Source organism: Daucus carota, chromosome 4 (assembly GCF_001625215.2).
Source record: "Daucus carota subsp. sativus chromosome 4, DH1 v3.0, whole genome shotgun sequence".
Classification (NCBI taxonomy): Eukaryota; Viridiplantae; Streptophyta; class Magnoliopsida; order Apiales; family Apiaceae; genus Daucus; species Daucus carota.
This window is the reverse complement of record NC_030384.2, coordinates 44479635-44506033: the sequence shown is the minus strand read 5'-3', so window position 1 is coordinate 44506033 and position 26399 is coordinate 44479635. Positions and strand designations below refer to the sequence as shown.

General features: G+C 34.0%; 3 protein-coding genes across 15 annotated transcripts; 2 read left to right on the top strand and 1 right to left on the bottom strand.

Moving 5' to 3' along the window:
• Positions 1 to 5307: 5307 nt before the first annotated feature.
• On the bottom strand, positions 5308 to 10789 carry LOC108215750 (carboxyl-terminal-processing peptidase 3, chloroplastic). Its single transcript, XM_017388311.2, has 12 exons — positions 10343 to 10789; positions 10177 to 10258; positions 9922 to 10052; positions 9593 to 9679; positions 9344 to 9422; positions 8164 to 8252; positions 7698 to 7733; positions 7482 to 7601; positions 7273 to 7359; positions 7028 to 7177; positions 6650 to 6757; positions 5308 to 6188 (listed from the first exon to the last, which is right to left on the bottom strand). Exons 1-12 carry the CDS (start codon positions 10685 to 10687, stop codon positions 5943 to 5945), a joined length of 1560 nt encoding a protein of 519 aa, XP_017243800.1. The 5' UTR covers positions 10688 to 10789; the 3' UTR covers positions 5308 to 5942.
• A 2133-nt stretch (positions 10790 to 12922) lies between these two features.
• On the top strand, positions 12923 to 16162 carry LOC108216239 (uncharacterized). Its single transcript, XM_017388946.2, has 5 exons — positions 12923 to 13077; positions 14527 to 14610; positions 14724 to 14841; positions 14932 to 15084; positions 15767 to 16162. The coding sequence occupies exons 2-5, from the start codon at positions 14603 to 14605 to the stop codon at positions 15908 to 15910; spliced, it is 423 nt and encodes a 140-aa protein (XP_017244435.1). The 5' UTR covers positions 12923 to 13077; positions 14527 to 14602; the 3' UTR covers positions 15911 to 16162.
• A 515-nt stretch (positions 16163 to 16677) lies between these two features.
• On the top strand, positions 16678 to 25406 carry LOC108215864 (uncharacterized). 13 transcript variants are annotated; one of them, XM_064091397.1, is made up of 8 exons: positions 16678 to 16753; positions 18927 to 19175; positions 19242 to 21702; positions 21794 to 22460; positions 23297 to 23518; positions 24210 to 24292; positions 24552 to 24652; positions 24974 to 25406. In XM_064091397.1, exons 2-3 carry the CDS (start codon positions 19128 to 19130, stop codon positions 20169 to 20171), a joined length of 978 nt encoding a protein of 325 aa, XP_063947467.1. In that variant the 5' UTR covers positions 16678 to 16753; positions 18927 to 19127; the 3' UTR covers positions 20172 to 21702; positions 21794 to 22460; positions 23297 to 23518; positions 24210 to 24292; positions 24552 to 24652; positions 24974 to 25406. The 13 variants fall into 13 exon arrangements, with proteins under 13 accessions (XP_063947467.1, XP_063947468.1, XP_063947463.1 ...); XM_064091398.1 differs by having other exon boundaries at positions 24545 to 24652; XM_064091393.1 differs by having other exon boundaries at positions 23297 to 23471; positions 24552 to 25406.
• Positions 25407 to 26399: the final 993 nt, after the last annotated feature.

The following is a 26399-nucleotide window of genomic DNA, read 5'->3' as shown; positions in this document are numbered from 1 at the left end:
CATGAGTATAATTTGTAATCCAAGATTTTAGTTATATTTTTTGGTTTGGTACTCTCCTTTTGGTACTACAAGTCTACAAATGTAAGTCTATTAGTATTATATTGTTAAACAGTTTCAAATACTAAAAACACTCCTAACAAATCATTATCATATAATATTTCATTAAAAAAATTATAATGATGTTATAAATAAAATTATAAATATACAATTTTGAATATCTTTTTTTAACGAGAACATTCATATAACTCTTTTTAACGTTAATGTGTTCTATTTCAATATAAACACGAATCATTACATAATCTTAAAAGTTGTTGTTGTCAAAAAAACCAAAATTACAAAATTAGATTAATAATCATTCAAAGGTATTACACGATCGGCTATATCTGTAAAAGATTTGAATTTTCTGATTTTTTATTTTTAAATCTACTTGTACTAAATTCGGATTAAATGTACTACAATTCTGACACACACACATATATTTATTAGGGTTTGTCCATTTTCAAATAATCGGGAGAAAATATAGTCAGTTGAATAATATACTTTAATTAAAATTCAATCCATTAATACTAAAATACTAATAAAATGATGTTGAAATTTAAATTATAAATAATAAATTACGAATTATATACCCGCCCGTGCTTCGCACGGGTTAAAGGCTAGTTCTCTTAAAACCTCGAGGTGTTAGGAGAGCGCCTGCCAGGACCATTATCTAACAAGCTCGTAGTTGCAAGTTTTTCCGCAGATGGCTTACCCAACAGCAATGCCGCAATCAACAAGCATTCCTTCACCGAATGCCACGTTCTAATCTTTCACAATCACTTTCACAATCATAATGCTCAGATATTTTTCTTCGGAATACCGAGTAGTCCAACTTTTACCTACATTTCACGCGTAGGAGTTCCAAATTACGTTTGAAATCTTGTGATTACTTATATTATGATCCAGTTTAAAATCCAACTTCTAGCAAAAATCAATTTACCTCAATATTATGTCACGATACAAATTTTATCCACTTTTTTCGTAATCTAACAAAATAATTATCGGCAATATTGTATGGAGTACCAAACATGTAACGTTATGGCTCATAAATGTATGTGGAATATAATTGTTGAACCGAGGCTTGACCGACCGTTGTAGGAGTGGGTCCCGGTGGTTGAAAGGTCCAACTCACCGCCCACGTTGTAGCTGTTGCTTTTCACACATTCTAAAATCTAGCTGTTACGCTGTTTCCCATTTTCAATATTTTACTCCACCCCCAGCTGTCACTCCTTAACCTTTTCCCACTACTCTCTTCTCACAGCTCACACACTCTTAATCGTTAAGTAAAAACACCATCCCTCTATAAATACACACTCCCCTCCCACTCTTTCAATTCATCTCAACACTCTCAATCCCCAACTCAAAAAACAAACTCTCTCTCTCTCTCTCAGTTTCTTTCTCTCTCGAAAATCAAATGGCTCAGCAAATGATGAACCTGTTCTTCGTAGTCCTGGCCGTAGTCGTAGCCGCGGCTTCAGCTCAAGAAATGGCTCCAGCGCCCTCACCTGACATGGGCTCAGGCTTTTCTCTCCCTGTTTCAACGGCTGTCGTGGGAACCTCTCTTGTTTTCTCCCTGGTTGCTCTGTTCCGTCACTGAGATGTTGAATTTTTATCCGCTGGGCTTCGTTTGTTGATATTATTACATTATATTTATTTATAGTTTATACACGGCGCACCCTGGTGTGTGCCTGAGTTTGGGTTTGGTTATGTATCATTCATTTGTATTCTTTTGCTACTATTAATAAAGTTCTTAGTTTATATCCCTCTTGTCTATTGTCTGTGCAAATCTGTTGATAAGTTTCTTTCTTAACTTTAAGATCTCTAAAATCTGTTTCCAAATACTTATCAAATCTGTGAAAATGCTTTCTGATTTCGACCAAATGAAAAAGATAAAATCTCTCACAAATTAAACAAATTTACTACCTATATCCTTTATAGGTGCAATTTAAATCAATTATTTTTAGCTAACACGGCTGTAGAAGCTCTCTTCTTATCGTGTTGTAGATGCTCTATCTTACCGTGTATGAGTTTATCGACCTTACATGCACAATTTAAGATCCATTATTTGTATGGTATATGAGTGGTTGATTTTACATGTACATAATTTAAGATCCATTAATTACATAATTTTATTATTTATTTTTAAAATTATATTATCTTACTTCTATAATAAGGCAACATGGATATAATTTGTCGTCCTACAAAATTTTGGTTTGGTCATGTTGGTTTAGTGATTCACCTTATAACTAAAAGTCTGCTACACGTAAAAGTCTGCTACACGTAGAGTTCTCACACGCTTACATCTCTAAATAGTTTGATATACAACAAGATAAAAACTCTACCATTGTTCTTTTAAATATAATTTATAATTAATTAATAAATAAAAAAAAGTAAATTTACTATCATTAATATATATTAATATTATATAATAATTAATAATAAGTTTTAAATTATATAGTCGCCCGTGCTTTGCACGGGTGTAAGGCTAGTATAATTAAAAGTTTAAACATGAAATTTTTATTTTTCTAAATAATTAAGACGATAAACAAGGGAGCTTGGGCTTGTGTTGGGGTTACCCCTACCAGTATATATCTAAATCGAAATATTGATACGGGTTATTTCATAATAAAATTGTAGTTGCGTCTTATATACAAGTACGGTAATTGTTTTGATTTGTTGTAATAAAATTGATTATTAAAAATGGTTTCAAATCCCATTGAAGACATTTGTATTCATTCTCCTAATCAAAAATCAAAAATCAAAATCAAAGCTGGTCATGATTCAAATCCCATTGATGGCATTTGTATTCATTTCTCTAATCAAAATGATAAAATTCAATGTTCAATTCAAATTATCATTGATCACGTATATTAGCCTTATTTAATTGTATATTATTTTTTTAACTGCTTAGTACGCAGTTCTGCTATAAAGTATGATTGTATAATTAATTTAAAATAAAATTTTATATATATTTTGAAATGTGTTTTTAAGTCCTTTTGATTTATATATATTTACATCAATTAACCCCAAAATATTACAACTTAAGCATATTATTTTTAAGTAGAAAAAATAATCAGTTATATATAAAAAAAATAAAAGTTTTATCCACCATTCTAATTAATTCAATCAACGTGGTAAAATTCGAGAAATATCGAGATCCCTTCATCGGCCACAAGTTGCACTCTCACTTCTTCGCAACTTGTGCCGCCTAACTTATTTGGATTACGGAAGTTCAGTAAGCTTGATAAGCAGAAGTCTTGTACTGATCGAAGAGTTGTTATATCTCGAAACCTAAGGAAATTAAAGAGATTGACAGACAAGAGTCTAGTGAAGACAAATAAGAAGCGATAATAGCGGGCTTTGTCATTCACATGGACACTACTCATAATCAAAATATTAATCATTTCTCCAGCTCTAATAATGCTCGAGATTCTGACGCGGTAGGTACTGAATATCTCTAATAATAGAGAATAATCTCTTCTTAAGAATTTTTAATAAAACTCTCTCATTTTCAAATTATACATTAACATAAATACGTACAAATATGCATTTTCTTTAATCAAATTTCGTAAATTATTTTAATCTTTTTTTTTTCACAATTCAGCTTACAGGTCCAAAAATTTAAAAGAACACTTTAATTCAAGACTAATATTTTTTCTCGATTTATTTTTGAAAAAATGCTAGATACTCCATATTAAAATAATAATAAATTTTTTACTTTCACACAAATCATTAGATTAAATCAACTATTCGTATATCACATCAGCCGACGAAAAATTTAGATTTTTTTTTAAATACTTATGAGTACTCTGATTCTGCTGTATTAGTATTACAATACTACACAAACAGCGGCGCCGTTAGCGGGGGCATCAGGCCTGAGAGCATGTGCGCTGTAAGCAAAGCAAAAGACAAACACACAACGCACTACCAACCACTTCCAGCTGTTAAACACAGCTGGCTAGCCGTTCCACATTCACCATCCTCCCATATGACTCCATTCATTCTTTCGATACTCGTGTAATTCTCTATATAAACATCACCCTTCCCCCTCTCTTTCTCACACCATCACAATTCACACATCAATTCACAAGTTTATTGTATTCATATAATTATCAAAATGGCTCAGAGCAAGATGATGAACAAGGTCTTGGTTGCAGCTGTTGTGTTATCTGGCGTGGCTGCAGTGTCAGCCCAGGTGGAGGCACCCGCACCTTCTCCTGATGTTGGAGCCGCATTTTCACTGCCCGCTTCTGCTGCCTTACTCGGAGCCTCGCTGCTTTTCTCCCTGCTTCGTCTTTAAATTTATTACTCATCTTTTATAGTAATTAATTACCCCGGGTTGTCCTGGATTTGTATGTACTGCGCTTTTGCTTATCTATTCTTTTTGCTGTGTATATGTATTTCATCATTCATTCGTTTCTACCTTCTCTGTAACGGCAAGTAATAAGATTTTCTACTTGATTTAATTGTCTTTTTGATTCCGTTTTCTCAATTTTCTACTTGATTTAATTCGTTTCAATATCAATGTTATAAAAATTAAGACAAAATATTACTTGAGAAGAGTTTACGAAAAATCTGTAGTATATTATATTATATGAGTTATACAAAGATGATTACCGACTTTTGCATATAATTCATATAATATGCTACTCACAGAGAATTTAGGACAAAATTTCAGATAATATAATAAAATAAAATGAGTTACTTGACAACATACTTGAGCCTATCATAATAAATCATTAGATGTTTATGATACGATACATGTACAACACATTTTCACTAATCATTATTATTAATTCTTCCGATGATATTTTTCATTTGATAAATCTATTTTGATCTTTATATATCTAAAACCTCCGGTTATAAATATTTTATTAATTCTTCGGATGATATTTATGATTTGGTAAATTTATTTTGATCTCTACATATATGAAATCCCCGGTTGTAAAATTCTTATAAATTACTTCTTAATGCAACTTCTTTCAGATCCATTTTTGCAAAATATATTTCTATACATTTTCTTTTTCTCTGTTCAAGTGTGTTTTTTGTAATTTGAATATTCTTTTTACATATTTTTACATGCTTACTTTGTTTCAAAGACTAAAAAATAAAAATCAAGCATATGTCATGATAATGGAATGGAGAATATATGCATTCATTTGCAATATCAAATCTCAACGAGAATAGAAAAATGAGATATTGGTGCTGGTGCATGTTCTGCTATGACTAATGAGTTGTCAGCCAGTTGGGTAATTTTGCAATGACAGATACTCACCAAAAAAGAAACAAAATTTTATTGTGAGTTGTTCGCCGCTAAACTAATCATTTACCATTATTATTTGTGGGCTTCACATTTCACACACATTGTTTTCTCCTTTGATCATATTGCACATTGCTGCTATAAATACACACAATCCTCGCCAAACAATCATATCCTTCATCAGATTGATCCCTGCTGCAGAGAAACATAGCACATAATCTCTCACATTTACAATTCATCAATCTAATATGGCTCATCTTATCAGCATCATCATGTTAGCCATTGTCTCCAGTGCTGTTGCCGTTTCAGCTCAGCTGGCCCCTGCACCTTCACCTGATGTTGGCGCCTCGTTTGCACTCCCGGTGTCAACCATGTTCATCGGAACTTCTCTGCTCATCTCTCTCTGTGGTCTCTTGAGGCACTGAGAAGCGAGAATCACCCAAAACATGTACAACTATTGCTTTTAATTATTGTTTTAAACGACTTTTGTACTTGATGTTCTTTATTGCTAATGTTTCAATAAATTCACTTCTATTCTTTTTTCTTCTTTTTTTTTGCACACGATGGTCGAATTTCAAATTTTTATACACATTTATATACAAGTCAAAACTATGACTGAGTAGAAGGGCAAAAGAATATTTGTTCAAGAGGCAGAACCTTTGGATTCTTGAACTTCTAGTTCATGCTCTGCCACCATGATACAAGAATCTGCTTCCAAAGATGTGCTACTCTTATTTTTCATAAAAGACTCTCTAGGAGAGTTTAGCATCTCCGCGCTGCACTGAACATCAGGTGCTATACCTACTTGATCAATGTCATGAAGTGCCGGTGACAAATACTTTGCAACTGTTATGAATAAAGCTGATCCATCATCCAATTCTGTAACACTCTGCATTCCAGTAATTATATGGTGATCATAAGGATTAAGTCAAAAGAAAAGTGGGAAAAAAATTCAATGTGATTTAAGTATTTATTTTCTCCTGCTGTGTGGTAAGACTACTATCCATGAAGCAAATAGAATCAAACTTACTGGTGCTCATGCTGGCATTTGGCAAAAGCTATATGGGGCAATTGGGATGGCCTTTTTTTTTTTCAATTAAAAAAAAACTAAACTTTTCTGCATATTTCGACTTTCGTTACATCAAATTCTGTTTTTGTCCTTTCTAATTTATAGTCTACATTTCTTGCTTGTGATGCCAACCATATATGCATGTTTTAGAAAAATCAATGACAGTTTTCAGGAAAGTTTTCTGCAAGAGCTTGATGACTCTTGTAATAAAAATACATGCCACCATTTTCATCTACAAAGTTAATACAATGTATGCCATGTCTGACAGGGAAGAACTTTACCTGAATTTTTCCTTTCCCAAAGGTTCTATGTCCTACAAGTTTAGCTCTGCCATTATCATGCAGTGCACCTGCAAGGATTTCACTCGCGCTAGCACTGCCCTCATTTACCTGTTTCACGATTAAAAAGAAGAAAATGAAGAACACAAGAATTTGTAGAAACAATAACTTCACTTTTTGTATTGAAAATATGAACAGAAAGTTTTAGTTTATCAGCTTTTCTGTGAAGACGTTTATTATTTATTACTGCTCTGCGCCATATAAATTACAGAAAGGGCTACATATTGACGTCAATTCGCATAACTTGTTATCGGAGCAGCTCAACACGTAGAGGCTGGGATATGCTTTGAAAAAGAAAAATATAGAATGCACCAAACTTACAAGTACAACAAGTGGATCATGTGTTTTAGCATGCCCATTGACCATGTTGATAGGTAACATATTTCCATCCCTATCAATAGTGTTCACAAGAGTCTCATCACCATCCAGCCATATCTGCGCAACATCAAGGCCTGCTTTTACTAGACCTCCCTGCAAACTAACTTGTATAAGAATAGAATTACGAATAATTCAGAGAAATAGTTCGGTAAAAGAAAATAGAAGCAATTTAAAAATGAGAAACTTGCCGGGTTGTTGCGAAGATCGAGTATGTATGATTGTACTCCCTGATTCTCCAACTCAGTAACTGCACTTTCCATATCAGAAGCAGCAGTCTGTCATTTAAAAAGTAAGAATCTGAGTTGATTGCAGAGTTTAATAAACACTTACACTGCTTTTATGTTTGTAATAAAGCTTCTAAGTAATTGCCAATAAGATATATACCAACCATAAGTACCTGAGAGAAGGCTAGCAACTTCACATAACCAGTCTTTGACAGACGGCCGTCAGGAGTTTTGTGAGGAATGACAGCACTAGATATAGGGGAAAGCTTTATAAACTCGCGAGGTAGATTTACCTTCACAAACGACACATGCTTCAATATGACACTGTATTGAAAAATCCTATAAAATTCTAGACTACAAAATACTCGACAAAAGCTAATAAGCACTACCTCTCTCAAATTATCACCACCTCCTGATTTAGAGCCCTGTAGGAAAAAAACAGAATCACCACAATACTAATTAGAGCAATTTTTGGTGTAAATCATAACCATATTATCATTCACATTGGATGACTTTTTCAAAAAAAAAATTGTAAGTCATGCAGAACTTGTGTGACATCTAAAGGTTCTGCCAAGATACATATGAAATTATATGAATTGATTTGTAAGAGCTCACTAACTAAAACAAAGCTACATTTGTTAGACCAGTAATAGTTAACTAATAATAACCAAATGTGAAATGTGTCGATATAATGTACCCTTCTGGTTCATTAATTTTCATGTATTAGAAATCACAACACAAACAAGATGCTGATTTCTGAAAAACCATTTAGAAAATCTGTCTTCGAATTTATTTCACATTCTTGAACTATAAAAAAACATTATATGGATTGCTTGTAATGGATTGCGATTTTACCCTGCGAACTTTTACTGTAACAGATGTCCCAACTTTCCCTCTGAGCTTCTGTGCGGCTCCTTCGCTGCTGATACCATCAAGCCTCTCTCCTTAAGTCCCAGGAAGATCATACAAGATGGTTAGCTTGTGTAATATAGTACCTGGAAAGTGTCTCTTCTACCATAAACTACTCGCATGGATAAAAAAGCACTAAAAGCACATACACCAAGATGCCTGATTCTAGCGGTCCTTGTTGTCGGCTATTGATCTTTGAGAGCCTTGACATACTACTTTCTTTCTTTCTCTTTTGCCTTCATTTCCAAAAGATTTCTAGATTGCATCATTATCTCCAATTCTTTTTGTTAGGTGATTATATTAAGCTGTTTATACGATCCAATCCTTACTTTTAGACAGGTATAAAGGGAAAAGAGGAACCTATACTAGTATATTCTGTAGTATTTGATAATTTCAAGATATATACCTTCTTGATCATTTATATATATAAAAAATACATTCAAAAGCTCTTAGCAACATGACAGTACTGATATTTAAAGTAGCTTGACCGCTATCATGTCTTGCAAAGCAGCTCGACCACAATCATGTCTCGCAATTATAGTGAGTCAGAAATATGTTCAGAAAATACAACACTAATTTCAAGTGTCGATTTAGACTATGTCGTTCTTATGGTTAATAATTCCCAGACTATTGTCTTATTCGCTCCATTTTTTCGCTATATCATATCCTTATTTGTTCCCTTTGCATGATTTAAGCCGGGAAACGTGGCTAAAATACTTACCAATATGAACTAGAAAGTGATCAATATAGAAATTAGGGATATTTTAAGGCTTAAAGTATAATTAAATGAGTTTAAGATGCATTTCTTGAAATCTGGAGATTCTAGTCCTTGGAAACAAACATAGCCTTATATTTGTTCTCAAATTTAACAAATGATGGCCTATTCAAGAAGGCACCTGGAGGCTTATACAAATTGTTGGAACAAAAGAAATCATGCGATATGATGGTCTAGTAACTCCATTAATAAAAGATTTATTCCTGTGAGGACTGAGGAAGATTTGAAATAAGTTCTGAATATATTAAATTAGCAGTTTTTGTTAGAGGGAAAGATTTTACATAATACATGCTACTTAGACATCCACCTTTGAGTTCCAGACTGAAATGTAAGAGTTGAACATTAACATACCATTAATTTCCATTAACTCATCTCCTTCAAGTATGCCAGCACGATCTGCTGGGCTACCCTCTACGCATGACATAACGACCTGCATAATGCTTGAAATATTCACTATGAATACAGAAATTATTACCCAGTACACGATTTTATAATTATTAGTTATTACTAGTACTACTCTTGGCAACTCAAAATTTTATAAATTGTTCCATGCAACTAGAATATAGTTATAATTTGCAAATTAGAGATTAATTCACAAACCAGATTCCCTGTCTTTGGATTGACATTTATGAATAGACCAACTCCACGTAAATTACCATCACTACCAATTCTGAAACTTTGGTACTCCTGCAGGTCAGAATCACTTTAGCGGAAATGAAAAACATAACAAAGAAGTAGCTTTTATAACAACTGAGCTCGGATTGTTAGGAATGGCCAAATGGGTGATAAAACAATATGCATAAAATAAATTCATCTCCAATAATTGACAGACAAAGTGCACAAAAAAAGGCTTTTTGCACAATGGCGGCAAAAAGAAACAGCATGCATATAAAATTCATAAGGATGTAGAAACTCTAAAAAGAAGGGACCTTAGGACTAATAATTCGTGTAAAGGGGTCCCCGAGGGTAGCAAGCATCCCACTGATCTTATTATAAGCAGCATCAGCTGATTTAAGAGGGAACATTTCAACCATTGTTTGTTGTAGCTTCATATCCCAATCTACAAAACCAAAAATCTTGAATTATCTCAACCACAACTTGCCTGCTAAACATGTACAACCTTTCCTCTCAAATATCTCATAACGAAATAACAAGAATCAATCGATGAAATCATTTAAATTCACCTTGATGATTAAAAGTAGGATCGACAAAGGTCTCCCTAATCAAACTCCAAGCCTCCACAAGAGTTCTCTGCACTGTATTTACCTACCCCAACAAATAAATCTTAACAAATTACAATTATATAAGTTGAAATAGCACAAAATCGAGAAAGCCCAATTGATTGAGTACCTCGTGAGCAGGAGAAACAGGGAATGCAACAGTTAAGGACTGAGCTAAAGCTGGAGAATCAACACAAACAGCTAAAGCAGCAGCAAATCCAACAAGTCCTCTCCCAATACCCTTTATAAAACCATGATTCAACCCAACAGAATCTCCAGTCTTATCAAGTTGTGAACCTGAATAATTCTTGGCTGTAGTAATCTTTTTTAGTACAATACATTTATGGTGTTTACCACGATTTGAGCAAGAGATATGAGTATAAGTAAGTGATGAAGTGGGTCTTGTCGGGAACTTAGTTGGAATTGGGGAAATATGCGGTGAGTTAAGATCGAAGCTGTTGCAGAGTTTTTCCATTTTCCTTGGAGATTCTGTACTGTATGGGTGAATTTTTTCTTACATTAGTTGTTTTTAAGGTTTATGGCTGCTGTTGTGTTCATATTTTGGTGGACCCACATGAATCTTTTGTGGCAATGGAGTGTCAGAGATGCGTCCACGATTCAAAGTATCAGCAGGACCTCAAAATGTTTGAACATACCACCACCAGGTGTTGGTGTGGTGGTAGAGCTCTTGTACCCCCTTGCGGGAGGTCGGGAGTTCGACTCCCCACGTGTGCGTGTGTAATCAACAATTTTTCTGACATGTGTAATTTAGAGGCCGTTTTGCTGGGTTTAAAATAAATGCTTCTTATCTAAAGTAAAAGTGAGAAACAAGTTAAGACCCACAAGTGATTGAAATGCTCGGAAAAAAAGTATAAGTTATGAAAGAAATATTAGCACTCCCAGTTTTTTTTAGGGTTAATTATCTAGTTGGTCACTGAAGTGGACTTAATATATCAAGTTAGTCACTGAACTCAAAACGGTATCACGATGATCACTGAAGTGGTCATAAATATCAAATAAGTACCTTGAAATATGAGTTCAAGCCGTAAAAATATTATTTATGAAGTTGTACATATTATTTTTTAATGTTACCAAAATCAAGTAAAAAGTTATGACTTCTAATATTTATAATAATATATTTAAATTTTATTAAGTTTATTTATTATTTATTTTTAATTAAAACAAAGAAATAACTATATAATAAAATATAAATAATAAATAAACTTGATAAAATATAAATATATTATTTTGAATACTAGAAGTCATGACCTTTTAGTTGGTTGTGGTAACATTTAAAATAATGTGTAAAACTTTATAAATAATGTTTTTACTGCTTGAACTCATATTTCAAGATACTTGTTTGATTTTTATGGTGACTTTAGTGACCATCTTGATACCGTTTTGAGTTCAGTGACCGACTTGATACATTAAACCCACTTCAGTGACCAACCTGATAATTAAACTTTTTTTTTTATAAGTGCTCTTTAGCTTTTTATACAAATCAGTCAAGAAAAGTAGAAACCGCCGTATTATGAAAAAAGCACTTATTTCCGGTATCCGAACAGGCACTCAGTAAGTCAGTTAAGCTGCATTTTGAACAGTGATACCCTAGTAAAGAATATGTAAGGTTGGCAATATTTTATTTTTAAAACAAATCGCTGAATATCGAAGCATGTGAATTTTTCTTAACTTACATCAACCTCACCAATATAATCGATGAAATTGATAAGTCGTCCATTTGAAAATATTTTTGAAAAAATAATTTGAGCTGCCTAATATTGTGCATGTTAGAAAACGTTCATCTTAAATATAAAATTATTTTGATTTTTTTAAGATCGATTCTCAAACTATTCAATGAAGATGAGCTTGTTCCAATCTAGTAATGACTTTTTATTTGTTAGTTGTACTACTGTTTTGAAACCGTCTTGTGACGAGTCTGATTTTGGTATTGATGCGTGGTTGTTGGATAGAGTTGACTCCTAAAAATTGATGATTAATCCGATTAATCCATGTAATGTAGTTTGGTGGGTTTTTTTGCCTCGTTATGGAAGTCAAATTGAGTCCTCATTATTTGTCACGATTTTGATATTGTTGCGTGGTTGTTGGATGGCGGCGCCTCCCAAAAATTGATACTTAATCCAATTAATTCATATTCGGGTTGATGAAATATCTGATTATTTATTTAATTATTTGACTAATTTATAAGCAATCAAGTTAATTTTTGGTGAATCCTTATTTCACGATTTTATTGACTAAGTTTGAATTATGCTTTTACTTTTTACAATACTGAATAAAATATACAACATCTCAATTATTAAATTATAATTTATTTATACCATAATATACTATTTTACGTAAATATCAATATAATTTATAATTTAGTTATATCTCTATTATTTATATTTTTTTATGAAAGCCGTTAAATTCCAACTTTGATCGATTAGAATTGACAAATATGATAATAATATCTCTTCATACGAAGAGCTAAAATTCACAGTAATAATACATTAAAATGCTTTTATAGTATTAATTTTAAAAAATAAATAAATATAAATTTAATAATCATATTACGTTTATTATAAAATTTTATCTAGAAAAAAGATTATGATAAAAATTAAAGTTATTGAAACATATAATACCTAAAAATTATTAAGAAATATAATTAATAATTAATAATATAAATACTTACAAGTGATGCCCGACAAATGCCAAGGTTTATGCAACAAACAGCTTCTGCTCCGTTGTATCGAATACGCGGAAATTTAATTACTACGTTGGGTCCAGAACGACCGCGGTTATTCAGCACGGTGCGTCCAAAACAAACCAACACAAACACACCGCCATTCCGTTCGGCTCTACATACAGGTTTGTTTAGAGCCCTTTTCTGCCACTCCATTGGATTTTGAATTTTGTTACTTTATGTGAATCATATGTTGCTTTGTATCAAGTATAAAACCAAACGAAATTAGAGTTATCAAACGAAATTAGGGTTCCAATCTGGGATTTACGTTGAATTGGGGGTAAAATTAGGGTTTATGCTGAACGGGTAGAGTTGGCGGTCCGATGATTTTTTCAAATCACAGCTGTCCGTGTCTTCATAAAGGTCAATTTGTTTTAGGATTTGAGTCGTGGAATGATGTATACAATAATACAAGGAATGAAATCAAGATTCACTATCTTCATCTTTATTTACAAATTTACATGTAAAGTTTTGATATATATGAATATTAGTGATTCAATATTTGGTTGTGCGTATATGAATAAAACAGAGAGCTCAAAACCCTAGGGTTTTTTTCCCGGTTTTCTTTCGGAGTTCTTACTTGCCCCTCTCTCTATATATAATATACAGTCGACTAAAGGCTTTCAATAACTATCCAGTGGTATGAGGTAAGTATTTTGTGTTTTGACTAAGATTTTGAGCCTTTAAATTCTTATTAGTAGTAAAATTAGTTAATCAGATATCGTAATGTTTAGGATCTTTTTGTATACTGTGGGTGTTGGAAGTGATCTAAAACCAGTCTATGTGTTATAGAGTGTTTGTGCTCAAAGACTTAATCAGTAGGTCTTTTATCAATATGGGAGTTATCCGTGTTTTGTTTCAAAATTTGTCATTAGCATAGCAATTGCTTTTCCTAGGGCATCAGTTGAACACACTTGCTGTTTTTGCTCATTGCAGTAGCTATAAGTTGACCTTTCTGTGTCCGTAAAACTTTTGTCTTTTGTCCATGTGCTTAATCTCGTGAATTTTGGCTGCTCTTTTTATAATTTGGTCTGTTTGGTATAGATATTGCATTAGCAATGTAATACACGATAGTTAATTGAGGTAGGTTAAAATGACATTAAATGTTTGCTTCATTGAGATTGTTACTAGATGATAGTGGTTCTTTGCCTATATTTTATCTTCATATTTTTCGTTCTATTGTGCCTTCTTAGAGCCAAATCCTTATAGAGTCTAGGTTATAAAATCCTTAAAGGCTGCATAATCTCAAGAATCTGGGGGGGAGTATATATAGTTGGATTCAAGTTTCTATGTTACTTATTATATAGAATTGGGATAAGTTTTTTAGTGGGTTAAGTACAATTAATAGTTAGGGTGGCCACGAGAGATGATTTTTTTTTTTGCGTCCATGAATGATGGGTTGAATCATGAATGTATTACCTTATGTCTATTGACATTTATTGAAACTCTGGATAACAATTGCTCTATCTCTCAGTTGATTGTTTATATTATAAATTTACGGTTAACTTATACTATATGCAAAATGCGTAACTCCATTCAAGACGCCCAATTTGCTAATTTTTATTTTGGTGCAGGCGGGCAGCTTGCTCTTGCTTCTCTACATATAAAGTGTGATAACCAGGAACTGAAAGGGCAACTTTTGGATTCCTGATGAAGATGTATGTAATTCAACTTTTTGACTTATTGGTCATTCTTTTGGCACTTGCTTTAAGCATTAACAGTTATTGTCAGTTCTTTTAGTGGTGATCAAGTATTTTTGGACATTTTTCAGATTAAAAGCCAATGCTGGGGCACTTACAAATTTTGAGGTACTTGAATTCCTGCGGTCTAGGGGGGCTGGAAAAGACGCAACACGTGTTATAGCTCCTGTAGCACCATCAGAATATAAGGTTAGCATATTCACTAAAACATTTCTCATATAATTTTGCTAAAAGTATTATATTATTGAATTGCTGATTAATTTTTATTATCTAATTCAGGTTTTTGATTATTTGGAGCAAAGTGTGGCTCGCTATCAAACAAAAGAGAGCATCACTGATTTCATTTCAAGGAGTGAGAAATTTAAACTTGCAAAAGCTGAGATCATTAATGTCATTAACATTAGACCTTCTTCTGTTGTTGAACTTGACTCGGTAAACTTACTATTTGAAACATTTTCCTTAGTTTTCTAGTTGATCCCTCGATTGACCGATAACTTTTTTATTTGTTTTTTCTCTTGTTATGCCAGTACCTCTGGTCTTCATGATTGCAAAATGTTTTGCCCATATGTATAGTTGCTTTTTGTATGCACATCATTGGGTTGTCTGAAATGCTGTGAGGAGGTTATATAGCAGAGAACCAAAATGGTATGTAGGAGATAAACAAATAACTTTCGTTTTAAAAAACTTAATTCCTGTAGATGAGTACTTGAGTAAAATGCACCCTTTTCTGGGCAAAGGTCAATTGAAAATTAGTAGAGTGGCCAACAAGGCAGGCAGCTACCTAAGCAACAAACTGGTGCACTAGCAGACTAGCTAAACACAATAGCACCTACTAAAATAAATAAGATACAAGAAACAGCCCTCATATGCTTGAATGTGTGCGGATCTATTATTAGTCTTTATGTTTGATGTAGAAAGGATCTTGTCCAGCAAAAATTCCCAACCTGAACTACTTGACGTATATTATTCAAGTGAATGAATTTGAATCAATTGAATAAAAGTGCAATTTTCATAGGCCCACTTATATACCTGGTTGAATGTTTTGATATCATGCTGGTATTAAAAATTTAAATGTTCATTATATATGAATGTAAAATTTGGCATTTGTTTGCAGATTGTGGAAGATTGTGATGGACGATTTGGAGAAAATATTGATGAATTAGTGGATATGGTGGCAGAAGTGTTTCCATTACCAAATCCAATTGAAAATAACGACGGTGTCACTCAGGAGGCCGAGAATGGTGCTCAGCCAAGTTGAGATAGTTATCTCTTAAAAATATTTGTCTATAGGGAGAAAAGAAGAGTTAGACTTAGAAGTGCTAGTAAATTAGTATCAGCCATATTTCAGTGGTCTTGTGGAATCGTTAAAACTGCGCCTGAACTGTTTTTGTTTAACGACAACAGTTTGGAGAATATTATGTTATGATTTATTCAGGTTACCATTATTAAATCAAGTTATTGTAATCTATAAATAGATAAATGCTGATTGTTTTATGGATGATTTTTTACATCCGATGTCCCTACCCCTTGCTTTATCACATTTGAGTGCCACTGATGCCACATGCTTACATACACACACCTCACGTGCTCCCTTCCTCATATTTCAAATATAGGTATTTTCTCAGAGGCGTATACATCACATACCCCCCCCCCCCCCAAAACCCCAACCCAACCCCAATTTGTTTAATTTGAAATTCAAACACCCCCTTTTCGCTTTCCATCTCTTTCTTCTGCACTAAGTTCTATATATTTCTCGATATATTGTATCTGCTTTGTAACCTGAATGTTAATTTAGTCCGATTCTGATTTTTTTTTTTTTTTTTTATTTTGTGATGTGTTTGATTGCATTCTTCGTGTTGATGATGTTTATGTCGTATCTCTCACTCTCACTCTTTTTATTTTTAATTTTTTTTGAATCTAATATCTTTTGAATGTTGATTATTATGTCTGTCTTTGAGTTTTATCTCTGATTCTTCTGTTACTTCTTTTATCTTTCTTTACAGAGACGTGTTGATACTCACTGACCGAAATTTTAGATTATTTCAGAGGTGAATCTTGATTGTAGTTGTTATTCTTCTCTCCCCATCTTCATAATAGAATGGTAATCTCTTTCGCCTCTTATATATCTTAGTACTTCAAATTCTTGCGGTCTAAGTGTTTGATTATTACCTGAGACAGTTTTGATATTTTTTGTATTATATTATTTTGATATTTGATGATTTTGATGAAGTTGTGTTTGTGACGATTTTTGATGAAGATGGGCATTTGTTTGTAATTTGATAATGACATGAAATTTAGATATATGCATGAAATTAATGTTTGACGATTTTGATGAAGATGGGCATTTGTTTCTTATGAGTTGGTCATGCATATATCTAAATTTCATGTCATAGAATACATAACTGTATTCTCTATATGAATGCATGGGACTATCCAGAATCTTGTAGTCTTATGAGTTAATTGTAATCTCGTGTTCACATACTCGACATAATAACACTTCTTTTGCTTCTTTTGAACGGTATTTCATATTCGTTTTTAGATTAAAAAATAAGTGCTTATTTTAGAAAAAAGTAGGTTTCATGCACTTCTCTCCGTAAATAAACTCTTATTTATGATAAATAAGGTTACTCAAACGGCCCCATTATGGCATACCAGCATTATGATCACCATTTCAAGACACGACATTTACCTAAAAATTTGTCGGTGGACTTGCTTGGAGACAACAGGGGTACTTGCTTGGAGACAGCAGATGTAATGCGCAAATAATATGAGCAATTTTGAGAGATTCTTGAAGCTCTTGTCATCACCGTTGAAAATACATGATAAAGGATATGGATTTGTAAGTTCAAACATTACAGACTTACAGTTATAATCATTGCCACACAATACACATGATTGGCAAACGAAAGCAATGTCACAATTTGCTTCTGTTCCATCAATCACAGGATTTGATTCAGGCTTCAGCACAACTCACCTAGCAGATTCAGCATAGCGAAAATTGCAACCTTTGGGTTTTGTTGACGAATCTTGTACAATCACGACAAATGCCATCAACAATGAAATAACTATAAAATTAACATTATGTATTCATTATTTGTACTATATATTAGATTTAGAATCTAATATCTAATTTATTATAAACTATTTTTGCTGAATCTTATTATTTAATTTCACTCAAAATTTGATTAATTTGATTTTAAGAGTCAAGAAAAGCTATTATTTTTAGAATGGCATCTTTTTTGAGCATTTTTTATTTTGACTATTTAGAATGTTTTACCCATAATTCGATAGGCTAAAAAAATCACATATAAATATAATTGTTTTGTATGAAAATTATATCTTATAAAAGTTTGTAAGCTAAATTTTAATTCAATCAATAACTAAGATTTGCGCCAAATATATTTTTATTTCTAATACACGTTTAAAAAAAATTCCAATTTTGTGAAGTGGCAATTGAGGTTGGATCAAAAGAAAAAGAGACATGAGAAGCCCATCCCCAGGCCCAAAACGGCCCACATACTCCGTCTCCATATAATACAAGCCTAAACAGACAACTAGTTTCAGAGTACTCACACCAGTGTTCGAAGAAGAGACAACAGTATCGGAACTTGGAAGTGAGGTCATCTCTCATTATTCTTTTACCACTGTCTATATTTTTGGTATTTTTGTGCTTAATTATCTTTATAAGAGCTTTGCTTCCTGAGAAATGTACGTCGCTCACGCGGATCGAACCCTGACCACAACTTTTTCCAACCATCTCCGGAACCCTGACAATACATTTGGCCATAGTTCGATTAAAATTTGTAATATAAAATGATTTGGTTGAAATCTGATACATTTACTTTGATTAGGGATTTTATACTATTTAGGTCATGTTTGTTTTTAGTATTATGATCTCGGGATACTTACCTTATTTTCTCTGAATTTAAACGAAAGCTGGGCAGTAAGTATACTAATCCGGGCTGCAAGTATGATAAACTAAATTTCATAAATCTAGTTTATGAACTCAGAAGATTATCTTGACTTGAATCTTGACTTTTGTGAGCAGAGGGGTTATATGCATCATATACCCAATATGAAGATATTTTCGTGGGAGATTTTGTGTCTTTGTGAAGTAGATTTTTTAATTACCCTTGTCTAAACTAAAGGGTGGCTCTGCTCCCGTGCCCATTCTCTTTATTCTCTATATTTTATGTAATGATGTCTGCTTCATGTCATTGGACTTGGTGTGCACTTTCTAGTCTTACACATGTTGTGATGATGATTTATTCTAGTTTTTTAAGAGCACTGATGAACCGGGGGCAAGTACGTCATTATCGTCAACAAGTAGTGTATGAGAGTTCTGAAGACGATGAGTATGAGACAGATCCTGTATCCGGCGCGAAGCGTCAGCGGGTCGGTTACTTGTTCAAAACCGCGCCGCGCCTGGTACTCTCCCAATTCTTGACGGAAGATGATCAGCATAAGCTAGACAGATGCACATCCGCCGCCGAGTGCAGCGGGCTGAGAGGGCTGCCAGTTTGGTAAGTTTAATCTTCACTTACACCTTTTCATTATTCTTGTGATTATAAGCATGTTGGTTATGTTAGGTATCTAAACATCAATATATGATGCAGATTGTGGGTGAAGTGTCTGGGCAGGCAAGTTCCTTCGTGAAGGAACGTTCACGCAACAAGAAGTTGTTGAAGTGTAAGAAGAAGGTAGAAACGGAGCTAAAGAAGGTGAAGGAGGAAAACGCTAAAATGTTAGCTGCTGAGCGGCTGCGGCTGGAGGATCAGGTTGCTGAGGCTGTGAACAATTTTAAGAGGGTGCAGCACAAACTGGAGTATCAGCAGGGATTGTTAGAGTCTGTGCATAATCTCGCAGAGAGGCTGAGGGGAGCAAGGGGTATGTATATGAAACAGCTGGAGGATGTCCATGTGCTACACGAAAGTCTAGCGGGAAAGGTGACTGAAGCCCTAGCTGACCAGAGCCTGGATGAAAGGAATGTGGCAATACTAGAAGATGAAGTATCTGAGCCTAATGGGAGGCTTCCGACGATCTCTTCTCCCGCAGATGTGATTGCAGAATTTAAAAATAGCGCTGAGATGGACTCCCTCATAGCGGCAGGTGTTGAAAGATTCAAGGCGGGTGACGAATATGAGAGGCTGGTGGCTACTGCTTGTGGGGCAGCAATCGAGGCATTTAAAGGTAGTGTAGTCTATCAGGAGGAATGGAAACGTGCTGTTGATGATGGTATTGCAGATTTTAAAATGAGTGTTGAGTACACGGATGAAATCGAGAAAGCTTCCGCCGCTGCTGTAGCTGCATTTCGCAAAAGCCGTGATTTTCGACAAGCTATTGGCATTGAATCCGGTAAGATGTCAAGACGGGTCGTGGAATGTTGCCGAGAGTTTTTTAGGGACAATCCGCAGAGGCCAAGCGAAGAATTTGGCAGTTACTTTGTTGCATTCGTCCGCCAGCGGAGGAGCGGTACTGGTAGTGGCTCCTCTGCTAAAACCATCCTGCCATCGGCTTAGGTGGTGGCACAGTAGTAATGCAGTAACTTCAATTTCTGAAGCTTTGTGATGGGCCACATATTTTGTTCTTATGTAGCGAATTCTCTGTAATCCTCTTGTTTGTCCATTTATGTCGCGAGATATCGCTGAACTTTGTCGTTTATTATTGCAGTATGTCAGATTTGTATTAAATTTTCTAATCCATGTTAAGACAACCAGGTTTGTATTGTTAGTTTGTTACTATGGTTATGTATCTGAAGCCAGCTATATCATATTGTCTTGATGCCTACGTGTAGATGTCCTTGTGTCTGAATATGTTTCATACGTAGGTGACTTATTATTTGTGCATTTGTTACTGTCGCGTGTTTGAGAGATATCTGTTTTGTTTGTTTATAAGTTGTAATGTACCCAGGGGTGGATTCCCGCGGGACTCCGCATAGGATAATGGTCATGCGATTGCAAAAGGTTCCTTGTGGTGCACATGAGGTGGCTTTATCTGCAATAGATTCTACAGAAGCCTGGTTAGTCTCTCATTATAGTTTATGTAGAGTTCTTGCATTATTTGTCGAGCTATGTCTCTTGCTACTGCGGGGTATAAGACAGCTACAGTATTCTTTTAAAGAATGCATTTGTGTTATTGTGTATATTTCATGCACCAATGTCTTATTTTTATCCGGCACCGAGTGGGCCCATCTTATATTATTATATTATATGCATGTCTGCACATTTTTAATATTCTTCATGGCCATGCCATTCAAATATTGTAATGCCTCTGTAACAAACATTTGTTTGGATTTTTCCTGACAGGTTTGAGTACATATCACAGGTTACTAACAGGTCGTGGTGCTTCCTGTGTATGATGAATGTAGCATCAGTGGAATCTAGACATGGCGATCCCACAATTTCCAAACTCTTCGGTAAGACCATAGGCTTAGCTGGTACACTCACATATGAGGTTTGTTTCTCTGTTCATGAAGGCATAAAATGTTTTTATGTCAGAATCACTTGGTTATTACACTTTACTTTTTTTAACATGTGCCATAACAAAGTCCTGAATTCAAACTCCGTCACGGATATATAGTATCTTTTTCAGCACCTCCTCACCATGGGGGCGTATCTGTTTACATTCCTAAATTCATGCTTTACTCCTAAAATCCTATAATTAATTGTAGTTTAAATAGAATTGCTTGTGGTAGCAAGAATTGTGGATAAAGATTTTAATCATGCTAATATATTAAATATATAAATATAAATGCAGAGGTGTCGTTTGAGCTTAGAATTAGTATCAAAGACATAGTGTCTCAGTGCTTTTTTCCTCTTGATAGAAACTTTGGGCCTGAACTTGATTAGATATTATGGCATACCAGCATCATGATCACCATTTCGAGACACAACATTTCTTAAAAATTGTCGGTGGACTTGCTTGGAGACAACTGCGGTACTTGCTTGGAGACAATAGATGTACTGCGCAAATAACATGAGCAATTGGGAGAGATTGTCGAAGCTCTTATCATCAACGTTGAAAATACATGATAAATGATAGTATGGATTAGTAAGTTTAAACATTACAGTTATAATCATTGCTACGCATGATTGGCAAATGGAAGCAATGTCACAATTTGCTTCTGTTCCATCAATCACAGGATTTGACTCAGGCTTCAGCACAAGCTCACCTAGCAGATTCAGCATAGCGAAAATTGCAGCCGGCTGTCATCGCAACATTGTTGACGCATCTTGTGCAATCACCTGACAAATGCCATCAACAATGAAAGCCAACTCTCAAGATTTCTGTTCTTCATGGTGATGTCAAGTGGATCATGTATTATTACAGAGATTTAAGTGAATCCGAATTAATTTTACTTCATGCTTTCTCTCAAGTCCTAATGCCTGATGGCAGGAAAGAAAAATTCACAAGGATGCAGTAAGTTTAAAGAAACATTCACAAGGAAACTCTCAACCATTGTTTGTTGTAGCTTCATATCCCAATACACAAAACAAAATATCTTGAATTATCTCAACCACAACTAAAATTTAATTTAATTAATAACTAAAATTTGTGCCAAATATTTTTTTATATCATTTTATTTCATAATATACGTTTCAAAAAATTGTCCTATGTTCACACTTTGTATATTTAATTCCTATTAAAATGGCAAGTGAAGTTGGATCAAAAGAAACAGAGACATGACCAGCCAGTCCCCAGGCCCAAAACGGCCCACTTACTCTGTGTCCATATAATACAAGCCTACACAGACAACTTGTAATCACCAGTCGTCGGGGAAGAGAACTGTATCGGTGCTTGGAAGTGAGGTCGGCTCTCTCGTTATTCTTTTATCACTGTCTATATTTTTAGTATTTTTATGTGCTTAATTATCTTTATATGAGCTTTGCTTCCTGTGTTTTTGGCTTCTATCATTATGCCTAATGTGATTTGGTACTCAATTTGTTTTAAATTGTATATATATATTTAGAAGGTACAAATTCTTGGGGCATGTTTTTGTATATTTAGATGTTTGCAAGATGTGATAGAATGAAATTATATCGGTTTAGCGACAATACATTTGGCCTTAGTTCGGTTGATATCCGTAATATAACATTAATTTGGTCGAAATAGGATACATTGTTAGCAATCACTCTTGCAGCTGAAAGGAGACATTTACTTTGATTTGGGATTTAATAATATTTAGGTCATGTTTGTGTTTAGGATTATAATCCCGGGATACTTACCGTATTTTCTCTAAATTTGAATGAAAGCCGGGCAGTAAGTATATTAATCCGGGCTGCAGGTATGATAAACTAAATTTTTATAAATGTTGTTTATGAACTCAGACGATTATTTTGACTTGAATCCTGGCTTTTGTGAGCAGAGGTGTATATGCATCATATACCCAATATGAAGATATTTTCGTGGGAGATTTCGTGTCTTTGTGAAGTAGAGTTTTTATTACCCTTGTCTAAAGTAAAGGGTAGCTCTACTCCCGCGCCCATTCTCTTTATCTCTATTTTTTATGTAATGATGTTCGCTTCATGTCATTGGACATGTTGTGCACTTTTTAGTCTTATATGTTGTAATGATGAAATATTCTAGTTTTTTAAGACTGATGCTAGCACTGATGTAGTGACTCGGAAAGAGTTATTTTTTGTAGGGCAGTAAACTGCGGCTGTAATTGGGAATTTTCCTAATCATGTGTCTCAGAGTGTTTAATTGGTAAAGCAGCAACTACCCTGTACTGTTTGGCACTAAGCAAGTGAAACGGTCAAGTCACATCTCAAGAAGGAAATGTCACACATATAATTACTGAAGCAGCTGAGACATCCAAGGTGAATTGAAGAGAGAATGATGATAACCTAGTACTATACTACCATAGGTTTGCTGAACTACTGTCCCAAATTTTCTTTTTAGATTCCTAGTGGATAAATGCATAGATTAGAAGCTATAAAGTAAGTTGTAAAATATAGAGATGGGCTGAAAACTAAAGCCTACAATAACTGGTCATTTGAATCTCCTGCTGAGCATACACCATACAGTATAGTGTTGTCGGAATTTCCTTCCCTCTCTATTTGTGTGTGTGTTCATATAAATGTGTATGGTATATCTGTGTGCTAGCATGAATTAGATTTCTGGAAAATGAAAGAATGACCTAGACATGGTACAGGAAGTTTAATTATTAACCGGTAGCCTTTTCTAAATTAAGATAATCTACAAATGGATTTTGTTTTGCTAAAAAATCTTTGTCGTGTATCTGTCTTGTGATCAGTGGTTTATTACTTTATTTCCTGCATTCCTCTGTGCCGTGCAGAAACTTGTTGGTGCAACTAACTGTACAAGGGGGAATTTCTATAATACAACTTCCTTACATGTTTAGCATGCATAGAATCATTACTACCCATAAAACTAAGGCAGTTTGATCATTTTTACTGTATATGAGTCATTGACGTGCATCAAAGGGAGACTTTCTCTAGTGATGTTATATTGTGTGTTATTGAAAGATTTTGTCTGAGATTTCAATCTTCAGAAGTCGGTTTTATCGTTTGGTAATGAGATTCTCAAGATATCAGGTGGGAAATGCAAATCTTTGAAGAGATTGATTGGAAATACAGCTGTCTGTGTGGTCTCATCATTCCTTTACTAACGAAAAAAGGTAAGCTTTTAATTACATTGTTAAAGTTGAATTTATTAAGGGTATCAGAAATGAAAAGATAAAGGAACATTAACTTAAAGCAAAAGAGAGAAAGTGTTTCATCCACTGATTGCGGGTAGAAAATTTAGCAGGTGCCCTATTTTCTTAGATGATTTTCTTTTGAATTTGTGAAACTGTTAATAAAAGATGTGCTACCATGCATACTGTATTGTTCTTTCCAGTATTCAGTAATGATCAATTTGACGTTACAAGCCTGCAGGAGTATGGGGATGCACAAGCTTGTTAAAGGAAACTTACTATCTAACAGTTTGCCCATATGTGCTGGAATGATCTAAACTGTATCAAGATATCAATGAATAGGTATTCTGATTTTAAGATTTTGACTGAATACAGATTTACACACACACGTCTGGCACACACACATGCCAAAAGATTAGAAAACTATTATGATAAAAAAATAATAATTAACCGGCAATCTGGCATGCCTAGAAGATACAAGCGCACACAGACACACATAAAGATAGAAAATTCAGTTGTAAATCTTACAGAGACACATAAAAATAGGAAATTTAGTTAAGAAATACTTTTTCATTTTTATGATCTCAGAAAAAAGTAGCAAGTGGACATATCATCATTATATTGTTAATATTCATTCATCTAATGATATCATTGACGTTACAGTAATATTTTGGTTTCGACTGCAAGTTTTGAGGTAATTTAGATAACAGATGGTAGTGATCAATTTTCTATCTAATCTTTTGACTCAAGTATCATTTCTTCTTCTTGCTGAAAGTTAAGTGTTTAACTCATGATTGTTTTATTTTGCCTGGCACTGGAAATTTGTGGATACTGGAAGTTGGCGATGAAGGCAAGGAGCAACAGACTAATGGCAATGTGAATCCCTAATGATGACGGGACACAAGATCACATTTATATTGTAGGTACTATTTTCTGGATCTGTTGTCTATGTGTATTAATGAAGTTTATAATGGTTTACCGGAAAGAAGATGAATACTTTAGTTTTCCACATGCACTTGATTTTGAGTTGGAGTTGAGATTGAAGTATGTCGTAAACCTATAGGGTATTATTGGCCGATCAATCATTTTACATAAATTATGTGTAAATCATAACCCAACGGATTTGTAGAAGGAAAAACATATTTAGCCTCCAACACATTAATTTCCGGCAAAAGGGAAACTATCGTTTTCTTGCCAAAATTTCAGTAATGGAAACTGATGGGAATCTTGAGAAACGAATTTCTTTGCAATTTCACAATTATTGCCTAGAAAAAGGAATTCATATTCTCTTACCCAAATTACAGTACTGTTCTTGCTGTCTGATGCATCTTCTTTCTTTGTCAAGCTGGTGGGGGAGGCTTAGGGTAGGAATGATTTGTATAGCATAACTGGTTTGGAATTGACTAAAGAAACACAAATCAGATATGAACCTTGATTCATGCTCTTGCGTATAGTTAGAATATTTGAGTTACTTTTCAAGTGGTGACACAAAGCAAAGGGAAATCTTGGAAAGGCCCACTGGTGGTCATAATGGAATAATATACCTTCACAGGGGTGGACTATACATGTATGTCCTCTCATGTAGCAAATCAACTGAGTTTTCCCTAGAGATAAAGTAGGTTTTCAAGAGAAATTTCATGTAACATGTGGTTTTCTTGTTATACATTGCTGATAATTAAGTTCTAGAGTTTTTCAATCACAGTTTCGTTGGAACTTGCAAGTATCCAGATATTCTAATTTCTGGCCTGCTGCTAAATTCTCCATTTTTCTTTTGTTAGTTCAACTTTATTTTTCTATTGATACATATTTTTGTCTGAAGTAAAAAAGAAATAGAAGCTGTAATTTATAATGTTAAAGAAAATATATGTAAAATAGTTATAACCTCATTTTAGCCTAATAGCCACTAGGACCTCGTTTAGGCCTTTGTTGTGGAACCTACTAGCTCCTATTTAAAGAAATGATTCTACTCTAGGCTCTACCATCTACCGTCCCAATATATTCCTAAAAAAAATAAAATCGAACGTATGGAAGTACCCTTTTTTTTTTCCCAGTGAGATGCAATTATATACACTAATTTAGAATTACATAA

What these genes read in the sequence shown, in the direction of transcription:
- LOC108216239 (XM_017388946.2), top strand. An exon ending in TAGCACCATCAGAATATAAG is followed by an intron (nt 14,842 to 14,931) that starts GTTAGCATATTC and finishes TATCTAATTCAG; the next exon opens with GTTTTTGATTATTTGGAGCA. An exon ending in CTGTTGTTGAACTTGACTCG is followed by an intron (nt 15,085 to 15,766) that starts GTAAACTTACTA and finishes ATTTGTTTGCAG; the next exon opens with ATTGTGGAAGATTGTGATGG.
- LOC108215864 (XM_064091393.1), top strand. Translation starts at nt 19,128, where the DNA reads ATGCACATCCGCCGCCGAGTGCAGCGGGCTGAGAGGGCTGCCAGTTTG. An exon ending in CTGAGAGGGCTGCCAGTTTG is followed by an intron (nt 19,176 to 19,241) that starts GTAAGTTTAATC and finishes TGGTTATGTTAG; the next exon opens with GTATCTAAACATCAATATAT.
- LOC108215750 (XM_017388311.2), bottom strand. Translation starts at nt 10,687, where the DNA reads ATGGAAAAACTCTGCAACAGCTTCGATCTTAACTCACCGCATATTTCC. An exon ending in CTGTTTCTCCTGCTCACGAG is followed by an intron (nt 10,259 to 10,342) that starts GTACTCAATCAA and finishes TTGTTGGGGTAG; the next exon opens with GTAAATACAGTGCAGAGAAC. An exon ending in TGAGTTAATGGAAATTAATG is followed by an intron (nt 8,253 to 9,343) that starts GTATGTTAATGT and finishes CTGGGACTTAAG; the next exon opens with GAGAGAGGCTTGATGGTATC.